Below are 22105 nucleotides of genomic sequence, written 5' to 3'. Positions count from 1 at the left end.
AATATTTTTCCGTAGAATTTGGAGGCGGAAGAAATACTGCTGTTATGAACGAAAAGGGGAACTGTGGAATATGCAATGACTTCTGTAGAATGTTTTAGTGCAAGATATGGCAGTCAAACTTTTACGTCGCATAAATTGAGGAATTAGCTTTTTATAGCTTTAAAGGTATGTGCATTATGTTCTTAGTGTCTGTAACCTGTTGAGGTCAATGACTTTTATACGACTTTATAATTTATCACAGACTTATTTATAAATATTGCTTTTGCATTTTATAAAGTGTTATTAACACTATTGAGGTTGCAATATTAAAACCAAAGGAAATTTTTTACACTGAATAAAGTAATTCAAAACGTTAATTTTAAAAAATCATTATTTAATATTTATTGAATATTTATTGAAAACTCTATAGAATCATGAGTAGTTCTATCAGTTACATGTAACTTTAATTTTTAGAAATGATGATAATTTGCAACTCTAATTTTGGGAAAATAGAGGCCAATCATTACAAACATTGCGCAATTTCGCGGTTCCACAAAAAAGAAGTTAGTCAGCGTAGTTAATCGGGGCAAATTCGCCAACAATGAATTAGAATACGAATTAATTACAACTGATTAACTTTTACACGATTAAAGCGTTCGTGAATCGAAGTTATATTGCAATTTGAAACTCGAATACATATAAAGAGGTATTGATCGTATCCACGGTTAAAACACAAACTAAATACACATCGTCGGTGATTAAAGTTAAACTGCGATAATAATGACGATCGGTATAGCAGGAAAGCCCTCCAGCTCAAGTATATATGTATGTACATACATACTTGATGTTTTGTTTTACCGACAGTAACACAGTCCATGTTAAGATAGGTGTCACTACGTTAGTATTGTTATAGAGAATTTGTAGATATGTACAATATATATATATATTACATTCTCTAACATTTCAATAATTACTATTCGCGCAAGTCACGTGAACAATTTTACTCTATGTTATATCAGTACTGTTATCTATGTCTCTTTGTATCTAAAAATTTCCAGTTAAATAATATATCTAAAAATTTCAAAATAAGAGGAATGTATATATCTACTTCTGCATATGTTGCAACAATATTTAGAGATAACAATTTAGAATATAAGGAAAGAACTTAAAATTTTTTAAGTGGATTGAAATATCTTCTATGTTTAAAATTCAAATGTTTCATTTGATAATCATAAATGTTTGCTCAGGTTTTTGCAATTATAACACTTTTTATCGGAAAGTACACAAAATCTATGGAGGAATGTTCATGGTGTTTTATTTTTAAATTCATTACCACCTGTTGTTACGATAATAATCTCGGTTAAATTCCCGTGGCGCGATTCGCCAGGTGATTGCTATTTGCCGCGTGGCATGTCCGAAAACGCACGAAAATTCCCGACTCTATAGAACTGACGCATCAAAGCGCCAGTTGCAAGACGGACGTCGTTCCGTTCGTGTCGTGGGTATTGTTCTTTTCTTTGGTGAGTAACTTCGTTTTAACATGCATTCTTTTCTGTTCGACATCTGTGAATACTTGTCAATTTCTTAATATAACAAACTTTTCTTCAAGTTAACACCAAGTTAACATAGTTTTCATGTTGCCATTTTTTTTATAATTTTTAAATATGTATCAGTTTGTTAAATATACGCTTGTACGAAATACATATAATAAAGATAGGGATATATGAATTAGTATTTAAAAATATTCATATATATGTACATACTTTTTCATTTACATGTGTTTCATGGCTAACGCATTCACTGTTGACATTTTCCATTTTACACGTATATTTTTTTTTAAATTTTAGTTTTTGAATCGCTTTTTGGTGTGTAACATATTACAATACTCTCTTGCTAATTGGTCAGAATTCTGCTTTTCTAACTGGCCATCGTTATCCCCATTATTTTTTAGAAGTGTCTGCGTGGAACTAAAGCTCCAGTGTTATATGTATTTCTTCCATTTTATCTGTTGTGATTTTGCATATTTGACTGTTTTTATGTAAAGTACCGATTTTTAAATTTCAATATTTAAAATTGGGTATGGAGTATCACTGTTTCACTCTATCGACATACGTATCTGTTACTCGTCGAGTCAGGATTCCTGGACTGTTTTGCACTATTGAACTATTATCATTAGCGATCTTTTATATGTCGTAAGTTACAAATTACCAGCATTAGTAAATATCTTTCCTAATTAACAAGTTTGATGATGAAACAAATGAAATTTCGTAAGTAAATTTTGTAAATTATAAATTATCTGATTTATTCTATTTGACAAAAAGTTATAAAATTATGAAAAAGAAATTTATAGCCTACAACTTCTATTTAACTTATTAATATTGTTAGTTGGTATTCTTGTGCAAGAGCAACCTGACATAAATATAAAAATCCTTCCTTGTTAACCGACCACATTCAGTCCCGATCCGCTGTCAGTTAGCAAGGCCTTACTGTACTTCAATGCAGACCGGTGATTGTATCAAACTACTATGCAATTCAAGAAGGTTATACGAGGTTTTAGTAGCGTTCAAAAAACTAGATGGGAGACTAATTCGTCTCGATCTAATTTTTATTGTTAAAGAACTCGCGTCGATTTATAGTCATTCGATGTATTATATTGATTCTGAAATTGTCGATCAAGCATCGGTGTCGTCTATCCTTCTTGGTACGTTTACGTGTGTGTTTATATTTACATGTAAATGATGTGTAAAACGTGAAACAGGAAGTTAACTAGAAATTGAAATCCAGCGCAACATATGTTCCATAATATAATAACTTACTATTCGTGTTTTCGTTAATATCATCATTTATTATTTTTTAGAAATTAACTTACGTGTATATTTATTAAAGACAAATATATGGAATTATTAGTACTTATTATGTTTTTTAATGCGCGAAAAAAATCTTGGGCTATTAAAATTTTTTTTGTCGATTATTCTGTGAAAAATAATTAATGATAGGTAACGGTGGTTTCAAGCATAAGTTGCTGACACAAGTATGATGCATTAAAGCCTGCTCAAACATATGCGCGTGTTTTTTGAACAGTGATAAATTTCCTACTGCAGTACTGTTGTTTTTTGAACGATTTATCGGATAGTTCCGCTATTATACACGAAGAATCTTAAGGAAACACTATAACTGCTTTTTACAATCGAATCGTGAATTTATGTCAAATTAATTAAACCAAGAAATATTTTATTCTATTCGTCTCTATTAGAATATTCTGGAAAAATATTCCATTGAAATTATTTCTATTGAATCACTTCGAAAATATATTCTGTCGAAGTTATTTAAGAATTTATTTATCATTTATTAACACGTCATTTAAACAGCTTTTTTAATGTTTTTTTATATAGTAATTTATACCAACTATTGCTCATGACAGCTAGGTTAAGCAACCATATATTGTAGAATTATATTTCTTTTATTTAAATTAGGTTAGGAGAGCATGCTATATAGGTCCTATACATCGTCCGTAAAAATTTCATATGAAACAAGAGTGTCTTCAGTGCTTCATTTCTCCTTGATGAGAACTAATTAAACTCACAATCGTTGTCATCAAAACGATCTCGCTTGTTTATTATTTCTCTAATGGGGAAGAATTTTCTTAATTAAGTCGTACTTCTAACTACGATAGCAAGTTCAGTTCGGTTGGCTATATATACATCTAGTATGTTTCGTTTATCAACTACATAAATAGGAATCGTAATTCATTGATCAACATATCGTATCGATACTATTTATTAATACTTCACACTGACACACATCAGAAATTGTAACATAATAATAGACCAAATATAGGGTATTTTATTTCCTATCATAGTTTAGATTAGGTTAATTAGGCTCGACTTGAATTTTTCCATTAAAAAATATAACACAAAATTTTGAGTGTCAGTATCGAATTGAAACGAGTAAAATGAATAGTTATCCTGTTTTTCTATAATAATTTGTAAGCTCTTTTAAACGAGATAATCTACATATACGATATGAAGATGTTAGTCAATGTGGCAGATGTTTATGTAAGTTTGTGTTATTATGACGACATTGTGCGACGTAAAATGTGCGATATTTCTCATTTGCGAGTTGCAAGAGGATTAGGAGAGTGGAACGAAAGTGCACAGGTGCGCGAAAGAAAACAGACGATTCAGTGTAGGTGAATTAGCATGTGAATTGTGCGCGGCTTCGTTCTTCATAAGTGTATCAGGTAGTCACGGAAAAAAAGAAGGAAATAAATCTCCCGTCTCCTAGTGCGTGATGAAAGCTCGTTTGAGTTCGTCTACCGTGTGAGGATGTGTGATATGTAACAAAGCATTTATTTAGAAACAATGTGTCTTTTACAGCTGCATCTGCTTCCCCTATTGCACTACAAAATTCTGCTTTGTTTGGTCACGCGTCTTTGACCATTGACAATTGGTTTGAATTATAACAGCGTACATCTTTTATCGTCTTTCAACCACGATTCCTTTCACCACTTAAATTTCGTTCATTGAATCATTGTTCACACAAGAGTTCCTCTATGCATCATTTATTAATAATATGGAAGAAGAAAAGTTGCTTCAAGAATAGTTTCTTCTCTCGAGGGTCAGAACTATAGGCCTGTGTATCACTATACATTCAGTCATCGGAATAAAGTACAAAATTATAAAGATGTTATTCGTATTAAACTATGACATAAACATTATCGCGAAATGTGATATGTCATATTACAAAAGTATATAATTTTCTGATGAATAGATTGTCGATTTTTATGCATTTATGAGCAAAAGATGCGAAAATGCACAGGACGCGTGTAATATTTAAAAGCATATGTAAAATATCCCAAAATACAGTGGTTTCTATGATATTTAATAGGTAAAACAATTTTCTACCTAGGTTCTACCTAGGTTTTTTTTTAATTATATTCACAAAAGCATGAATTTGCATAAATATTTGTCTATTTTATCAGTCTTAGGATTGTACCCTAACCTCTTAAATTTAATTTAAATAACCTCTAATTTGAAAACGTGTTAGTTACTTAATTGAAATACTTAATGCAAATATACATATCATAATATCTACTTATTTTACATTACGTATTTTACATTCTATTTGTTTTTATAACTATTTATTAGCATCTACATGTTTATATAACCTTCGTATCTTGATTTCAACAATATAACAAGAAGATCGTTAATCTTTGATACCATACAAAACATATTACAACATATTATTGTCTGATAATGGAATCACGTGAGTCGCATGTCGCCGCTTTTCTTTTTGATTTGACATGTTATTAACAATCATTTGTACAGGTAATCGGTTTTAATTAATTGCAAAGAGGATCGCGTCGGATAGAAATACGATCAAGATGTTAACAAAATTGGTCTCAATCGACTAATGTATTAATTATAATGTATTGTACACTGATGTGTCCTTAATGGTGACACAGGAACACAGTTAACGATTCTCTCCGAGATTCTCTCTAGTAGTACGTCTCCATGAGTCACTGGTGACATGATCCTCGTCTTACGATATCGGCTCACCTATATGGCAACGAACGATCTTTTTTCCGCAATTACGTAACGCAGTCTCAGTTGCCAGACTAATTATCTCGGTAATGGAAAAAGGTAACGTACCGCAAGGTCTTTTTGACATGCAAATGAGTTATTAACCGATCAACGTAGTCGACTTGAATTATATAGATCTACTTACGTTATTTCTTTACGATTACCTACATAGTTGAAATCGTACATGAATATTACAAATGGCGATTTTCTTTTTAAGGCGATACATCATTTTGTCGGTTTAAACAGGATGGACAAAGTGTCTTTGCACGTTTCGTAAGTGCCACACGCACGGAATAACGTATAACGAAGGACTTTTTTTAAGTTTATGTAATTAACGAAGCTACAGCATTGGAAAAGACTGCGCGTTAGGCTGAATAGACCGTTAATTGAAACATCAAACGGATTTCTCTGAAAACTGTACTTTTTGCTCTGATGCTTGACGGATCTTTGGAACTCGGTTATCTGTGAAACTTCGAACTTTCTATAGTTGTCGTCTCGATATCTTAATTTCGTCTTTGTAAATTTTCGAAATTCATCCTTTTTTTGGTGAAAGAACGAAAACTTTTGTCAGATATAAATAGACAATGTTGTGTAACTTCCAACAGCAAGTAATATTAGGTCGCCTGAAAAGATTCTTCCAATTTGTAAGGAAATGATAGACGCGCAACGTTTGTTCTTTTATATTATTTTATTGATTTATTCTGTTACTATAAAATTAAACTATTATTTCCTTATAAGACGAAAGAAACTTTTCGGATGACCTAATATTTATAGTGAGCATTAAAATATTTTTAAATTTAAACTGTAATCGATATTCTATATTTGATTAGATGATCTCTGATAAAGAAAGAGCAAGGTGTTTCATAACACGTGAGGCCCACTTCGGGAGTGGATAGGAGACACAACAGCAATGAAGAAAGTTCACCTGAAACGTCCTATTTCACCTCGTTTCAAAGTCAACAACTACTTACGTGTTACAACGATCAGCGATAGTTTATGTTTGCAGAAGATTCTCGAAATGACCATGCTCAGTTTCTACGCAAGCTCGCAATCGCCGTGTCAGAGAATTTCGCAATCTTTCAAAAATTCCACGTGCATGTATGGAATATAATACAGGCGATGAAATGGTTCAATATTTTCCAATACCTTCCACGAAGGTAATCCAAATTTGCGGATCATCGTGACACGAAAGTGGCTACAATATTGGAACAGGATCGAACAGGACACACGTCTATATGAACCTTTTTCACTGTTTTTGGTGTCCACTGTCGAAGTTGAAGCGAAGTGGATGCCGCACGTTGCGAAACACCCTGCACACAATATAACAGCGTAATAATATAATTATTATAATTCCGAAGGTGGAGAGAAGTTACTAGTTCTTTGAATACCAATGTCTAATCGGTAAAGTACACGTATTATAAATACGTTTCTCGACAGAATACTTATCAATTGTAAGTTACATAAATAACCGTTTATACGTGTATAAGCTTCTGTAACGCGATTAGTAGAGTTCTTTCCTCGATATCGACTAATTCCCTGGTCAATAGTTTTTACGACGTAACTTTTTATAAATTATCGACGTGATACGAAAAATAAATGAGAGAAGGAGAGAGATTAAGTAGCACGGTAAGGCAACGTATGCTCGGGATCATATATACCACGATTCAATCTAATCGTTGAAAGCGGTTGATGATGATGATCGCGGGAAGGTTGTTCCAATTAATATTAAACGGCCTGCGAAATGATGATATTACCGTACGTGAGCGTATTAACGGGCCATGCACTCGTTACTATGCCCCCGATACACTCGCAGCGTAGGTTCTTCGCTTTATATTAAAAAGATTCTACGCTCCGAATCTAGATCAAAATTTTCTTCTGCCTATTCGCGGCAAATTTTCGAGTACTTCTTTTGACGTTGTACTGAAACAACTGGTTAGCACGAGATAGAGAGGTGATTGAAGGAATCGAGGATGATCGCATTGCGCCTCGACTATAGTGTATCGAGATTTCGCTTTTCGTTGATCTTGTCCTTTTGTCCAGGGAGAACAGGTTCGTTGACCGCGCTTTGTGGTGGTGCCAACGCTCCATTTTAACGCAATCTCCATTGTAAATCCCTTGTCCATCCTTTCTCCTTCGTTCTCTATTTCGATCTTGTGCTGCGTTTTGCAATGTGTATTCGATACCCGATAATTAAACCGAATCGATACCTTTAATTTGATATTGCGGGGCAAAAGATTGACCGTTAACTTCTTGCTACCGAGGCCGTGACAATGATCTTGAAAAGGACGATAGTTATCTATGATATCCGTAGAATGTTATCTACCATTACGTTCGCGTGAATTTGCCCGATCTGAAGTAGACAAGAGTAGACAGGAGATGGTTCTATATCAGCGAACATAAGTCGGAAGGAATGAAATTTTGTTCTTAACGCTTCGTTTCGGAGGAGATAAAGTTCGAACGTGTTTAATCAGTTAGCCGTTGCGACCTCTTTGAAAAGCGTGTACCTAGAATGCGTCGTTAAAAGTAAGCGATAACGAGTATATTCGTCGAACACGGAGTACGTATGGCTGTTATAATATAGAATTAAGTTGTAATAAAATGATCGTTTTAGTTTTTAATCTTATTACCGTGAGGGCTCGTCATAACGCAAAATATCGCCGTTTCTTCGTGACCAGTATACTCGTGAAAAACAGCTAACTGGTTGATCAAAAGTTCTCCAGTACCTGACGAATTTTCAAATTCTATCTTCTTCAAACATCAGAACATTTTTGATTTATCTTCACACGCAGATTGATTTCCTGTAAATCGTCTATCTGCTCTCATTCGGTTCAGACTGGACAAATTCACGTATACTCGAAAATTCTTCAAACTCGACTTTCCCGAAGCCGAACCTTCCAACGTAGTTTCGTTACACTCGATTTTTGTGTTACCTCGAACCACGCAGTCCCTGTGACTTCGCTCTCGTCGCGAATGCAGAACCACCGTCTATATTATAATAACAGATCTGATTGTGAATGTTTGCATCACGTGCTGTTGTCCATCAAGTTCGCCGGCTGCATTGTTCTGCCACTTCTGCTCTCTAATCGCGTCGAATGAATTACGAAACCGGACTAAGCGTAACGTCTAATTACACAGCAGCTACGCAACGCGTGGACGTAATGCGTAATGAGTATGTTCGCAGAAGGTGAAGTAGCTGTCCCGAGTTCGTTGACCGTGACAACAGATAGGCGGCTCTTACTTTCTCGCGGTGACGAAACCGAGCAGCACCACGGGAAGAGTGTCTAGGCTCTGTGGAGTTTAGACGTAGACCAAGTCGATACGCAAGAAAAAGAAAAGAGCTATGATTCGAGCGTGCTTACTTTCGTATTCCAATGTCGCCTCCGAGACAAGAAAGATGCGCTATAATAAGGTAGAGTTACCGGAGTTCACTCAAGTTTCCACGTCTTAAAGTTCAATCTTGAACGTTGCACGGAATAATCGCGCGTCGTTATACGTTTTAAGACACCATCGTCAGTTTACGACAGAGTGACGAAGGAACTAAAGAAAATATCGTGCGCTCTAAGCAAGAAAATTATATAAAAACCGAGAGAACGATTCGAGAATGACTCTGCGATAGAATTATTCGAGTCAGCGAGGAGATATTACGCTGTAAGAACTAACAAGATGAACAACGAAATAATTTCTACGAAGAAAGCAACGCATACACTTACTACCGTATCACGATCGTTAGATCGGACGAGATGAAAATGTTAACCGTTGATCGAAACAATTTCTTATCTTTTGACGAGCGAAACTTGTCCTCGTAGAAAACTATAGTCGCTGATTTATCAATATGCATGTACGATATATGTATTTTCTGTCAGGCCACCGATAACGGAGTTAAACAGGCCATTTTTCAAACGTACATCGATCGTAAAACTCGTTGATAAGTGGAACTGTCGAATTACAGGGGAAAATTACTTACGATTAGTTTGACCTAAATATCCTTCTAACTCAAACAAGCTTATCTTACTCTGTGCCTCCACGTACTTACTCATCGTGGATCGCGTAACAAACGCGTTGTTCTTCTTTTTTTTTCCCTTTACTCTCGCTTCGTGATTCTGTAGTGAAATTTCGTTGGTAACCACGTGGCCACTGACGCGTGTCTCCCTATTCCTGACCCTGGGCTTCACCTGCCGTTTCCTGCTTCCCCTACCGATTCATTCATTTTATTTCATCGAGACTTGTCGTACGTTGGTTTTCGTGGTAACGCACGGCGATCGAACGATCCGGTAAAACCGTGTATCGCCGTTTCTCTACAGGGGAACAAGGTGAACGAACCGAACCATTCGATCGTTCTTCTTTCACCGATACGGAAATTCTCTGCTCGATACGTTTTAACTCCATTAATTAAAGGCCAAACAGCGAAACGATATCCGAAAGCACGACACGGCGGAGATAAAAAAACTCGCAATTCGCCGAGAAAATCTGATCGTAGTGCCATAAGACACTTCGATTTCTTTAAATTTTCTAAAACTGTAGAATTTAGATGAAAGAGATTGTAAAGGAGAAATTATCCAACAGATCCTTGGAATTTTTTCTTTTTAATAGATTCTAATGTCGTATCACTTGCGCCTCTGTGATTGTCAGCAACGTCGATGTGGACAAAGAGAGAAAGAGAGAGAAAGAGAGAGAGAGAGAGATTTACTAGTCAGATTTTGCTAAACGACGATGTATCTTTCGGAAAGGTGGAAAAGATTGAGACTCGATTTCTATCAGAGAGATTTTCACTTGGAGTTCCTTCGATCTATGCTGTTTGTTACGAGAAATCTGCGAGAGATTATATTCAAGACGATTTAAAAAAACGTGATTGACGGTGATTTAAGAAACGCGGATGTCGCAGGCTGATCGACGGCTTACAGGTTTTTTTTCATGATTACGGTATGAATTTAATGGAACTCGATAACGCGAATCGACTAGAGAGAAATTATAAATGAAACGTTGATAAGATAACGTCGACCCTTAATGGATTAAGAGCTTTCGATTAAAGATGCACATTATGTTATTGATAAATAGAATTGTAGGGTAACGATTAATTATTTCTCACGTGGCTGTGGCTGAATTTGTAACTCATCTAAAATCATTGTTTCAGCGCAAAGATACGAACGTGTACACTACAAATGTGTCAACAGCCACTTTAATCCGCAGAATGTTACCGCAGGGGAAACACAGAGGAAGGATATGGAAAATAAGAAAGAAAAATGTTGGATTATCGGTATCTATCGATAACTATATGTCAGCGTTGTCATAAATTATTGTAGCGGGCAACGTGTAGGACACGAATCCGTACAGATTAGCGTGATGCAGTCGTGGTTCGTGTTTCAAGGATCGATGCAAGGATCTACCGGTTACTTTTACCGTTACGATACTCCTAACGGGATGCTGGGAATGCGACGCGGCGGCGGAGTGAACTAGCCGAAAGCATTGCCTTCTCTCGCGCTTTCTAGATCAGCCACGCGAATGATCGTTCGATATTTGCACTTACGAATTCTCCTTTCAAATTATACGATCGACTTCTAAAAAAAAAAAAAAAAAAAAGAAAGAAAGAAAAATAAAATGAAATAGAAGACAGAAAAGAAGGTACAGCGATTAGCAAATGAAAAAATGTAACTGGAAGGGAAGAGAAAAGTTCCCATACATAATCAGTTTGAGTCGCTCATTTGGAGCATTAATACTTGTTAATGTACTGACTTATCGCAGCGTTATGCTATTCAGGGTCATCGATAATTGGCAAGCAGTGTAACGTGATTTAGATGTCTTAGGTAGTGAGGAAAGCGCTTTGCGTTTGGAAATGTTTTACAATATGCTATCGACCTTAAAATTTCTTACTATATTTGGGGACTATAGAGTATTACTATACTCTACATACATAACTTTAAGTTATCTTCAAAATGTAATCTGTACTTGGTAGTGTGAAATTTAGAAAAGATAAAACGTACTATTACGTAATTCAAAAATATCAAAAATATCATACGTATAGTGTCTCGTGAAGGTATTTAAACTTTTACCGTAGAAAACTTTTACATCTATACAATGTGTATGTTATATAGAACATTTTGAAATTTCATTAACGCTATAACAAGACCCGATTGTCGAGATCGTATTGGTCAAGTTACATTATTCTTGTAAAAGGTTTCTACGAATATTACGCTCATCGACTATTATATCTATATGTATACGTATGTGAGCTGAAACTTGTTCTAAAAAAACGTAGTGCTGTGTACATATTTCACGGATGACTTACAAAATATAACGATCCAAGAACATCTGTAAATTCACCGTAAGCTAGGATCTATTCTGAAAATCTAACACTGCGTTTTACCGAACGTGATAACTCGTTACGCACGTTGTTCATCGTATTCACTTTCCACGAAAGAAGTTTTAGCGGCTCGTTCATGCCAATAAAAGTCATTTACCAGCGATTTCATCGAGGTGAACGCGCAACGTGTCGCTTGAGAGCGCACCGCTTCGATTCGCGTGGGCGTTTTCAAAATTCTGTCACGGTGGCTTGTACTTTGTGCGACAACGGAGCACCGGTACGTGACGACTTTTGTTCGATTCAGTGACTGTCATCCAATTAGCAGAACGATAAATCCGAAAGGATGTGTCTAGATTATTTTTCCACCACGATATTGTCCGCTGTTCAGGATTGCCCATTCCAGTTTATAGAAACAAGATTCTCTTGCCATTTCTTCTTTTAGCTAGTGCACGAAAAAAAAAAAAAAAAAAAGAAAGGCAACTGAAAAAACAGGTAAGATGGCATTCCTGTAACAGCTTTGGTGAGTCATTACGACAGTTTGATATCGTGCGTCTTTTATCTATGTCTTATTTCGTGATAACGATCGATAAGAGTCGAGAAATTTCGAGTGGGCGCATTCCTCCGAAATCAAAGAATCCATTGAATCACGACTGCGGTTTTATAGTATTCTATCTTTTTTGATACTTTGAGGACCGTAGCCTGAATATTTTTGGTGCGATTCAAAAGATCCGAACAGTCGCTCGGAAAGTTCCTTCCGATTTACTTTTCGATTTCATGTACATTTATTGAATTGTATAGATGGCATTTTGTTGCCCACAATCTTTCTCCATCTTTCACGCGACTTGAATGTTCCGTCCTTTCAGAACCTCTCAGGTTCTTCGGAGAAGAGCTTTTCGATATGATTTTTTATGTCGACGGAAGAGTTAAAAATCGGTACGAACTTTCCGAGCAGCATTTAACAAGTATAATATTTTATTAAAAATCAATAAGCGTATTTAAAGATACTTCTGCTAACGTTCTTTAGTATGATACGCTTGGAAACAATTTCTCCGATGCAGAGTTACTAAGCAAAATTTATTATTCTATTAAATTCCTTAAAAGCCGAAACGAACTTTCCTAGCAATTGATATTATATCTAATACATTGATAACGGTTTCGTATTGTTCGACCATGTAACGTAAAAACACTTTCACGACATTTCGTTTATAGCATCCATTGTATTTTTGTTTACTGTTTTATTTAACGGTAGTTAACATTTTTATAGGATACCGTACAAAGTGTGTAAGACGCGAATTCGCGTCTCCAGTCCGCAAAGTGTTAGCATAGTCTTATAGCGTCTAACGTAATCGTTTTTTAATGGATTTTCAAACGGCTGGTACTTGTTCCTTATTATTTATAGCGATTTGCGTATCGGTTTAACATGGCGTGATTTACTAAATTCGTGTAGAGTCAATGGAACCTTGCGTTCTTCGTCGGGTACCTTTTGCACGGGTCGGTCGAGGGTCATCTTAAGTCTTCGTCGAACGGCTTTAACGACAGCACTTATGCTGCTTCTTCCATCAATAACACCGCGCGAACCAATTTCGTTCGTCTAATCTAAGGCGGAGTTGTTCTTCTTTGCAGCGATCAATCTATAAATTAGACGTAGCGCGGGTCACTTTTGTTTGTTCGATTCGTTTGACTGATCTCTGTCTAAAAACGATAAGAGACAGACAAATTATATTAGGATAACATTTTTCTTCATCCTTTTAATACTAAAGAGATAACGTATCGTTCTCTTTTGTTTTTGTATACAGTGCTCACGTTTGGAAATTCAGAAAGCAAGATGCTAGAAGAAGTTAAACTTTACTATGCCGTTTATTTTCTATCTGGAAAAACGAAGCAAACGAGCAAATAGTGACTATGCAAATTATAATTACACATCCTTATGTTTATCGTAGAATTTACGTTAATTAATTAGATCCGATGATATTAAACTTCTTATCGTCTAGCAGCACTAATTACAGTGGTAGTTGTGTGGCTACAAAAATTTGATACTATGAAAGCGAAACGTAGAATTTGATAATATGGTGCAGCATTGGAAAATGAGCGCGTTAATTGTAGTAATAATATTATTTTTCGTAGCCACTGTATCAATTATTCCATTTACGCGAATAAATAATGTACGTTGAAAAATTCTTTCTACCAACCGTTGCCAGGAAACTGAGTATCGTGATTTTTCTTTTCTTAGCATAGCGATGCCATTCGCGTCGTGGCGTTCGTGCGGATTTCTTCTTGAATTCGTAATCTCGCCAGCGGAAATCTCGGAAGACTGCTCCTTTCACCGGAAACGTTCCTCCGTTTTCACAGGTGAAAGTTGGGCGACATGTTGAACGAATTTTGCAAAGGAAAATTCCGTTTGTCGTGCTTCTCGTTATAGCAGTTTCTACGCGATTGCAGCTCATGCGAAACCATTTGAATTATGCGCACTGGTTCAAATGTGCCTGTTGTTCCTTCCACCGTGTAATTAGTTTAACTAACTCTTTAGAACTCGAGTGGTGAGATTGATGCCAGCAGAGAAGAAGATATATCGTAGCGAATATGTTAAAATGCGTATGATCGTCTATTCCTGCGGGGGGAAGTTGTAAATTTCGCTTTCATTCAGTTTGTTTCTTTTTACGTCGTGATGGCCATAAAGATACATATTTAGGTGATAACAGATCGTGTTGTAAAGCCGTAACTGGAGCTTGAAAATATTTTCTATTTTATTTATCAATGGCTGGCTGTTATATCGTGTTTGCAAATTTATAACAGAATTTGAAACGTCAATAATTCTCAATAATTCCCTCTGAAACGCTCCACGTTCTTTCCTGATTTTCTTAGACAATATCGACGCAAATGTACGCTTGGATTATATTTCTCGACGTACATACTTCTGGTAACATGATTATTTCTTTGAAACGTATAATATATAGAGCGAAATAATACGATCGTTCGATTTATAGACACGGAACAAAGCAAACATTACGTTATCTTCAAAAATGTTGCAAAAATGTTCGAGACCCAATAACGTTAAATTAATAGAACTTGCAGTCATAGTATGTAAAGTAGTACGCAAATTTAAGTACGTATAATTCTGTGAATTAATGCATTTGTTTCACATTGTTCTCGTTTTAGAGCGTAAGCCGGTATGGAGAATCAGCAGGTGTGGGTGCGAGACCCTCAAGAGGGTTTCATAATCGGCAAGTTCATGGACATGGTCGACGGGGATGCGTTGATCATACCATTGGATCCGAAATATCCGCAACGCACTTGTCCGCTGGACGAAGTTTATCCTGCTGGAGAATACACCAAAGACGTTGAAGATAATTGTAATTTCATTATTACAACTCTCGTTCTTACCTCCACGATTCTTTCCTCGCGAAAAATTGTGTTATGTTGGGTCCATTGATTAAATGGGGTTTAGATAATAACAAATGTGTTTTACAATATTCACGTGTAAAGGGGAAACACGAGTCACGGGGGTTTCCGTGAGGAACGGAAGTCTTTAAATGTCGCAGGTGACTCTCTCTTTCTGTCGCTTTACAACATCTATCTTCACGGGTTTGCTCTGTTTTTCATATTCTCAGGCGCTCTGATGTACCTGAATGAGGCCACGCTGCTCAACAACGTACGAACTCGTTACTTCAAGGATAGAATATACGTGAGTAATTGCGCGCAAATTGCGATGCACTGTTCGAAACAATTGGCAGATCACGTACCTAAATAGCTCGATGTTATATGGGACGAATGCGCTTTAGACGAATAATAAATTATTACTTTTAAAAATGTTGGATATTTCAGGGTAAATCTGCTATTGGTATTTTCTCGTCGTTATACGGTGGCTATAACAAATATTAAAGCATAGTCTTATTTTTCTATCAGATTGTATAAATTTCGTGAAAGTACTTCTTCTACTCACTGTATGTAATACATCATGATTAAAGCGTACGTTTTTGCTGATACCTGACAGACTTACGTGGCCAATATCTTAATCGCTGTAAATCCATATTGGGAGGTCAAGGATCTTTATTCTGCTGAAACGATCAAGGCTTATAAGGGAAAGTCTTTGGGAGAGACGCCACCTCATGTTTTCGCTATTGGTACTCTTAGTTTTCACTGTTGTTACCAGATGTTTTGGTAATTTGGATTAATTTAAACATTCGCTTTCCCTTTCACAGCGGACAAAGCGTTTAGAGATATGAAAGTACTGAAGCAATCACAAAGTATCATCGTTTCTGGCGAATCAGGAGCAGGGAAAACCGAATCTACCAAGTATCTGCTACGATATCTCTGTGACTTATGGGGATCAACGGCTGGGCCGATCGAACAGAAGATTTTAGATGGTACATTCTAGAAAATTGACGCTATACTATAATTAAACACGATCGATCAATTATATTCATTACTGTATATTCGTACATTCAGCTAATCCAGTGCTGGAAGCTTTTGGAAACGCAAAGACCAAACGAAACAATAATAGTTCTCGTTTTGGTAAATTCATGGAGGTTCATTTCGATTCGAAATGTCAAGTGGTCGGCGGTTACATTTCCCATTATCTGTTGGAAAAGTCGAGAGTGTGTCTTCAAAGTCCTGACGAGAGAAACTACCATGTCTTTTACATGATGTGTGCCGGAGCCCCTCCAGAACTTCGCTCGAAACTTGGGATTACGAGGCCAGACGATTTTCAGTATCTAAAGAATGGTTGTACGCAGTACTTTTGCAACGAGGAGTCGGAAAAAAAATTGAACGACGCTCAAAAGAGTCGCGATCAGAGCATGAAAGGTACCTTGCACGATCCAATTTTGGATGACGTTGAAGGATTCAATGCCATCGATCAAGTAATTATAAATATTATAATTAGTATTTAGAGTTAGACTATCGATAGTTTAGATTCATAACAGTCTTAGCTTTTTAAAGATCTTTATAACCGCGTAAATTACGCGAATTTATCTATTATAAAAAATAATTCAGAGAGTAAAATATTTTTTTGTTGAAAGATTGATAATTATATTTTACCTCTTTTTGCTGATTGGATAACTTTCTAAATTCAGGAAAAAGCAACGGTAATTTTATAATTTTTTGATTATTATCAAACCACCCATTCATTTCATGCAATTTTTGATCTTACTAATCTATTCATGTTTAGTTACAAAATGGCTTTCCTCCATCCATAAAATTTTTTATTACACGATTGATTTTGATATTTATGTATTTTATATACATTTTTTAGTACAGCGGTGATTAATTGCTCTTTTTTTATTTTTCATTTTTTACGAAGGCTTTAACACGTCTTGGTTTAACTGAAGCGGAAAGAATGGAAATTTATACAATGGTAGCTGCGGTACTCCACCTTGGGAATATCACATTCGAGGACAATCCCGAAGATACGAAGGGCGGCTCTAGGATATCCGCTAACTCTGAGAAAGCAGTATTAATGAGTGCGAAGTTATTGGCTGTTGATCCCGAGGAACTCAGGCAAGCTTTGGTTTCGAAAGTAATGCAGACTAGTCGCGGCGGTATCAAGGGAACGGTCATCATGTAAGTTTATATAAAAATCAGGAATAGTGAAACAAAAAGAAAGTTTAATAAACTGACTGAATACTTTTAAGGGTACCACTGAAAGTCTACGAAGCCAATAATGCCAGGGACGCTCTGGCTAAAGCTATTTACAGTAAATTATTCGATCACATCGTAGCTCGTATCAATAAGAGTATTCCTTTTAAAGCTTCGAGCTATTATATTGGAGTTTTAGACATTGCAGGGTTTGGTATGTGTTATAATACTTCTTACGCTATTCTTACTCCTTCAATAAATTTATGATCCTTTTCTTATTATCTCTTATAGAGTACTTTAAGGTCAACAGTTTCGAACAATTTTGTATAAATTATTGTAATGAAAAGTTACAACAATTTTTTAATGAAAGGATCTTGAAATACGAGCAAGATCTTTATGCAAGAGAATCGCTTAATGTGCCGAAGATATCTTACGTGGATAATCAGGACTGCATTGGTAAGTTTAATTGTTAATTCGTAATTTCATTGCCTAAACAAATAAATCTCTTTTCTACATATTCAATTTTTAGATTTAATCGAATCGAAGAACATGGGGATTTTCAGTCTCTTAGATGAAGAATCAAAATTACCAACTCACAGTTTTGCACATTTTACTAGCGAAGTTCATCGTGTTTGGAATGGTCATTTTAGAATAACCCTACCGCGAACTTCTCGTTTGAAAGCCCACCGAGAATTGCGTGACGATGAAGGATTCGTAATTCGTCATTATGCTGGTGGTGTTTGTTATCAAACGGTACTTCATCTGTTATATGTAGTATATCCTATTCTTGCTCTTGTTCTTCATAGAAAGTATATTTATTATTAATATGATACGCTATATTGTTATGCTTTCTATATTTGGTACACTTTCTATCTCACTTTCTGACTTTCTTTTCTTTAAGAAATTTCTAACAATTTTTCTCATTTTTAGAATCAATTCATTGAGAAAAATAACGATGCTCTACATGCTTCCTTGGAAGCATTAATTCAAGAAAGTAATAACAAATTTCTAAGAACACAGTTTACCAATAATTCTCGTCAGAAAGGGAAACTTACTTTCATCAGTGTAGGCAGTAAATTTAAAACACAACTTGGGGAACTAATGGATAAATTAAAAAGCACAGTAAGAGAATTACTTACATTAGTCATTTTAATATTATGCTCTTTTTAAGTAGATAATCAGGTAGCAGGGTAAATTAAATTTTTCTTACAGGGAACAAATTTTATTCGCTGCATCAAACCGAATAGCGAGATGGTGGCTCATCAATTCGATGGAAACAGTATTTTGGGACAGCTTCGTTGTTCTGGAATGACGTCTGTTTTAGAACTCATGGAACATGGCTATCCTAGTAGAGTTCCATTCCAGGAATTGTATAACATGTACAAATCGTATCTTCCGCCAGAATTGGCCAAATTGGAGCCAAGATTTTTTTGCGAAGCGTTGCTTCATAGCTTAAAATTGAATAAGAAAGATTTTAAGTTTGGAATTACCAGAGTTTTTTTCAAACCTGGAAAATTTGCTGAATTCGATAAGATCATGAAATCAGATCCTGAGAACCTAAGGAAATTAGTAGCTAACGTAAAGAAGTGGTTACTTAAGTCTCGGTGGAACAAGATGCAGTTTTGTGCGTTATCTGTGATCAAATTGAAAAATAAGATCATCTATCGAAGACAGCATTTAATTATTTTACAAAAAACAGCAAGGATGTACATAGCTAAAAAGCAACATCGTCCTCGCATAAAGGGAACAGCGAAGATTGAGAAGTTGAAGACACAGTTAAGTGGCATGGAAGAAACGTCCGAGCAATTGAAAAACCGTGAAAAACCTATGGACGACATTAAAAGACTGCAGAGGGATTTGAATGCGGCTATTGAGAAAATAAAGATGAATGAAAAAATAAAACCAGTGGAAATCGATTCTTTGTATACGAATTTGGTGAACCAGGTGAACAAACAAATGGCGTTGTTGCAAGATATGGTCGAGCAACAGAAGATTGCTGAGGAACAAGCAAGGCTGAGGAAGATTCAACAGGAGTTAGAACTCGAAAAGCAGAGAAAAGAAGAGGATGAACGGAAAAAGAGAGAGGAGGAAGAAAATAGAAGAAAGAAACACGATATCGAGATGAGAAGGAAGGCAGAAGAGGAGCAAAAGAAAAAGCAAGAAGAAGAAGATAAAAAATCTGATGAGCTTCGTAAAGTACATACTTTATCTTGGCAATTAGTCTTTTCCCCGTTTATTATTTATATACTGATATGATTACGTTATTTGTTTACGTAGAGTTCTCTTAATGTAGCATAATTTGTCAAAAGTGTTTAATACATTAACATCACATTTTCTATCTGCTCTGAAGGCACAGTTGGAAAAAGAAGCAATGGAAAACAGCAAATATCGCGAGTTATTGGAGCAAGAAAGAAGGGATCATGAATTGGCAGTCAGATTAGCTCAAGAATCGAATGGTCAAGTCGAAGATTCTCCACCATTTGTGCGAAGGTATTGTATCATGCTTTGCTTTCATCAAAATTTAAGCATTTGGAATCTGTCATTTTATTTTTTTGATACTAATTGGAGGAAAGTAGAGCGAGTTACAATGGATAATAAACAAATTTTGATTAAATGAAATGTAGCCAAAATATAACGAAATTAATCTTGCTGATCATTCGAAGAATTTTTTTGAGTGAAAAAATATGATCTTATTTTGTTAAATATGTACATATAGCGGTTCCGATGTACGAGTACCATCAAACAACAACAGATTAGCAAGGTATTGTAAAACTCGTTGAGGTTTACTGCATGTACAACTAACACTTACTAATATTTTGTAACTAATTAACTAACATATATTTTCCTGTAATATTAACAATATTCGATTTCTATTGTTTCTGAATGGGTAATATTTGGAGATTTTTTAGCATGCTAACCATTGTTCGTGTTTTGCAATTAAGGAATGCACAATGATATTTCTGATATACATACATGCAAACTTTAAGAGCAATTTCAACAAACAATTCCCCCTTTTTCTTTTCAATATAAAATATGTTAAAAATAAGTATTTTAAGCATAATTATTTAATGTTTTAATAGTGATAATATATACAGCATATGTTCTGTTAACATTAATTAATTTCGTTTATAAAAATAGATCGGAACAAGTGCGCAATAATCAGGCAGCTATGGCCAATAAAAAATACGATTTATCTAAGTGGAAGTATTCGGAATTACGAGACGCTATAAACACATCCTGCGATATCGAATTGTTAGAGGTACGCGTCACTTCTATAGAATTATCAACTGACTATAAGGTAAATAAAATACAATAAGAATTATTATTGTGTAATTTTTTTCTTATAGGCTTGTCGTCATGAATTCCATCGAAGACTAAAAGTTTACCACGCGTGGAAAGCGAGAAATCGCAGGCGAACAACCATGGATGAAAATGAAAGGGCACCAAAATCTATTATGGAAGCCGGTAATGCATACGGACAAGTTTATTTATCTGAAAATCAAAGACGGAACATTCTGTATCATATTAATATATTTTAATGTTTCTTTCAGCGGCCAAAACCTCAGTGCCTCAAATGAAACAGCCCATAATCGGATCATCGCAACGATATTTCAGAATTCCCTTCGTACGACCAGCTGCATCCGGTCAGCAAGATAACTCGCATACATCTTGTAAACGAGGATGGTGGTACGCTCATTTCGATGGTCAGTACGTTGCCAGACAGATGGAACTTCATCCTGATAAGGCACCGATTCTGTTGGTGGCAGGTAAAATTCTAGATATTCATCCCTAATTCATTTTAATCTATTTTTTTTTATCAGCTATAATCTTATCTGTATATATCGTTGCAACAATAGTTAGAATCACTGTATACATTTATGTTATATGTTAGTTAAAACTTATTTTCGAAGACACCACATTCGAAGAGAACAAATAATCGTGCATATTCATTAGGGTAATTGGAATCTTGAGCAAAAATTAATTTTTGTGAAGGTATTGATGACATGCAAATGTGCGAACTGAGCCTAGATGAGACTGGATTGACGAGGAAACGCGGGGCCGAGGTATTGGAACACGAGTTCAATCGTGAATGGGAGAAACACGGAGGTAAACCGTACGTACCTCCGTGTGATCGTAAGAAATGAGACCATTCCATCAAACAGGCGAAAGTAGTTTTAATATAGATCTTATAAATTTTTGTATTAACCCACTTTGAAAGTGAACCCATAGCACAGTGCCTTAGGATTTGTGCCTTACTCGTTACACAAAAAAGGCAATTCTTTGAAAAGCACGATAATATTGATTAATATTATTATCAGTTATAAAATTTTTCATGAGAAGTGTAGGGAGATAATTGCATCTACAGTGGATTTAAGGATGAGTGGACGTATAATGCATATACGCCTGATGCCTGGTGAGATGTGATATATACACAATATTTCAATTAACTATTTGAATGCTCATGTGGGAACAGGATTCTTAATACGATAGATTTAATTGTTCAGTATTCGAAGTCAGTATAAAAATGTGTTAAAAATTTTTGTAATTAAAAGGAAATTATTCGTAGACAAAAATAGATCTCATTCAAGTTGAACTTATACCTTTCTTTGCAAGAAGGAAAAAGTATGCATGTATGTTGATTTGCCTAATGAAATCAATTTATGGTATTAAG

The 22105-nt window shown here is 35.4% G+C and overlaps 1 protein-coding gene across 6 annotated transcripts; it reads left to right on the top strand.

Annotated features, from left to right (window-relative positions):
- Positions 1–15: 15 nt before the first annotated feature.
- On the top strand, positions 16–22007 carry jar (Myosin heavy chain 95F jaguar). 6 transcript variants are annotated; one of them, XM_069123496.1, is made up of 20 exons: positions 1474–1499; positions 10152–10462; positions 10693–10815; positions 15016–15209; positions 15468–15541; positions 15851–15980; positions 16059–16223; positions 16306–16718; positions 17159–17418; positions 17490–17647; positions 17725–17889; positions 17963–18186; positions 18364–18555; positions 18646–19629; positions 19784–19923; positions 20150–20194; positions 20572–20692; positions 20781–20898; positions 20985–21200; positions 21427–22007. In XM_069123496.1, the coding sequence occupies exons 4-20, from the start codon at positions 15029–15031 to the stop codon at positions 21576–21578; spliced, it is 3738 nt and encodes a 1245-aa protein (XP_068979597.1). In that variant the 5' UTR covers positions 1474–1499; positions 10152–10462; positions 10693–10815; positions 15016–15028; the 3' UTR covers positions 21579–22007. The 6 variants fall into 6 exon arrangements, with proteins under 6 accessions (XP_068979599.1, XP_068979595.1, XP_068979600.1 ...); XM_069123497.1 differs by lacking the exon at positions 10152–10462 and having other exon boundaries at positions 1478–1499; XM_069123498.1 differs by lacking the exons at positions 1474–1499; positions 10152–10462; positions 10693–10815 and adding an exon at positions 16–165 and having other exon boundaries at positions 20988–21200.
- The last annotated feature ends 98 nt before the right edge of the window (positions 22008–22105 follow it).

The sequence above is a fragment of the Bombus flavifrons genome, chromosome 11 (assembly GCF_040668555.2).
Source record: "Bombus flavifrons isolate JBK064 chromosome 11, iyBomFlav1_principal, whole genome shotgun sequence".
Taxonomy (NCBI): Eukaryota; Metazoa; Arthropoda; class Insecta; order Hymenoptera; family Apidae; genus Bombus; species Bombus flavifrons.
This window is presented reverse-complemented; position numbering and strand designations above follow the sequence as displayed.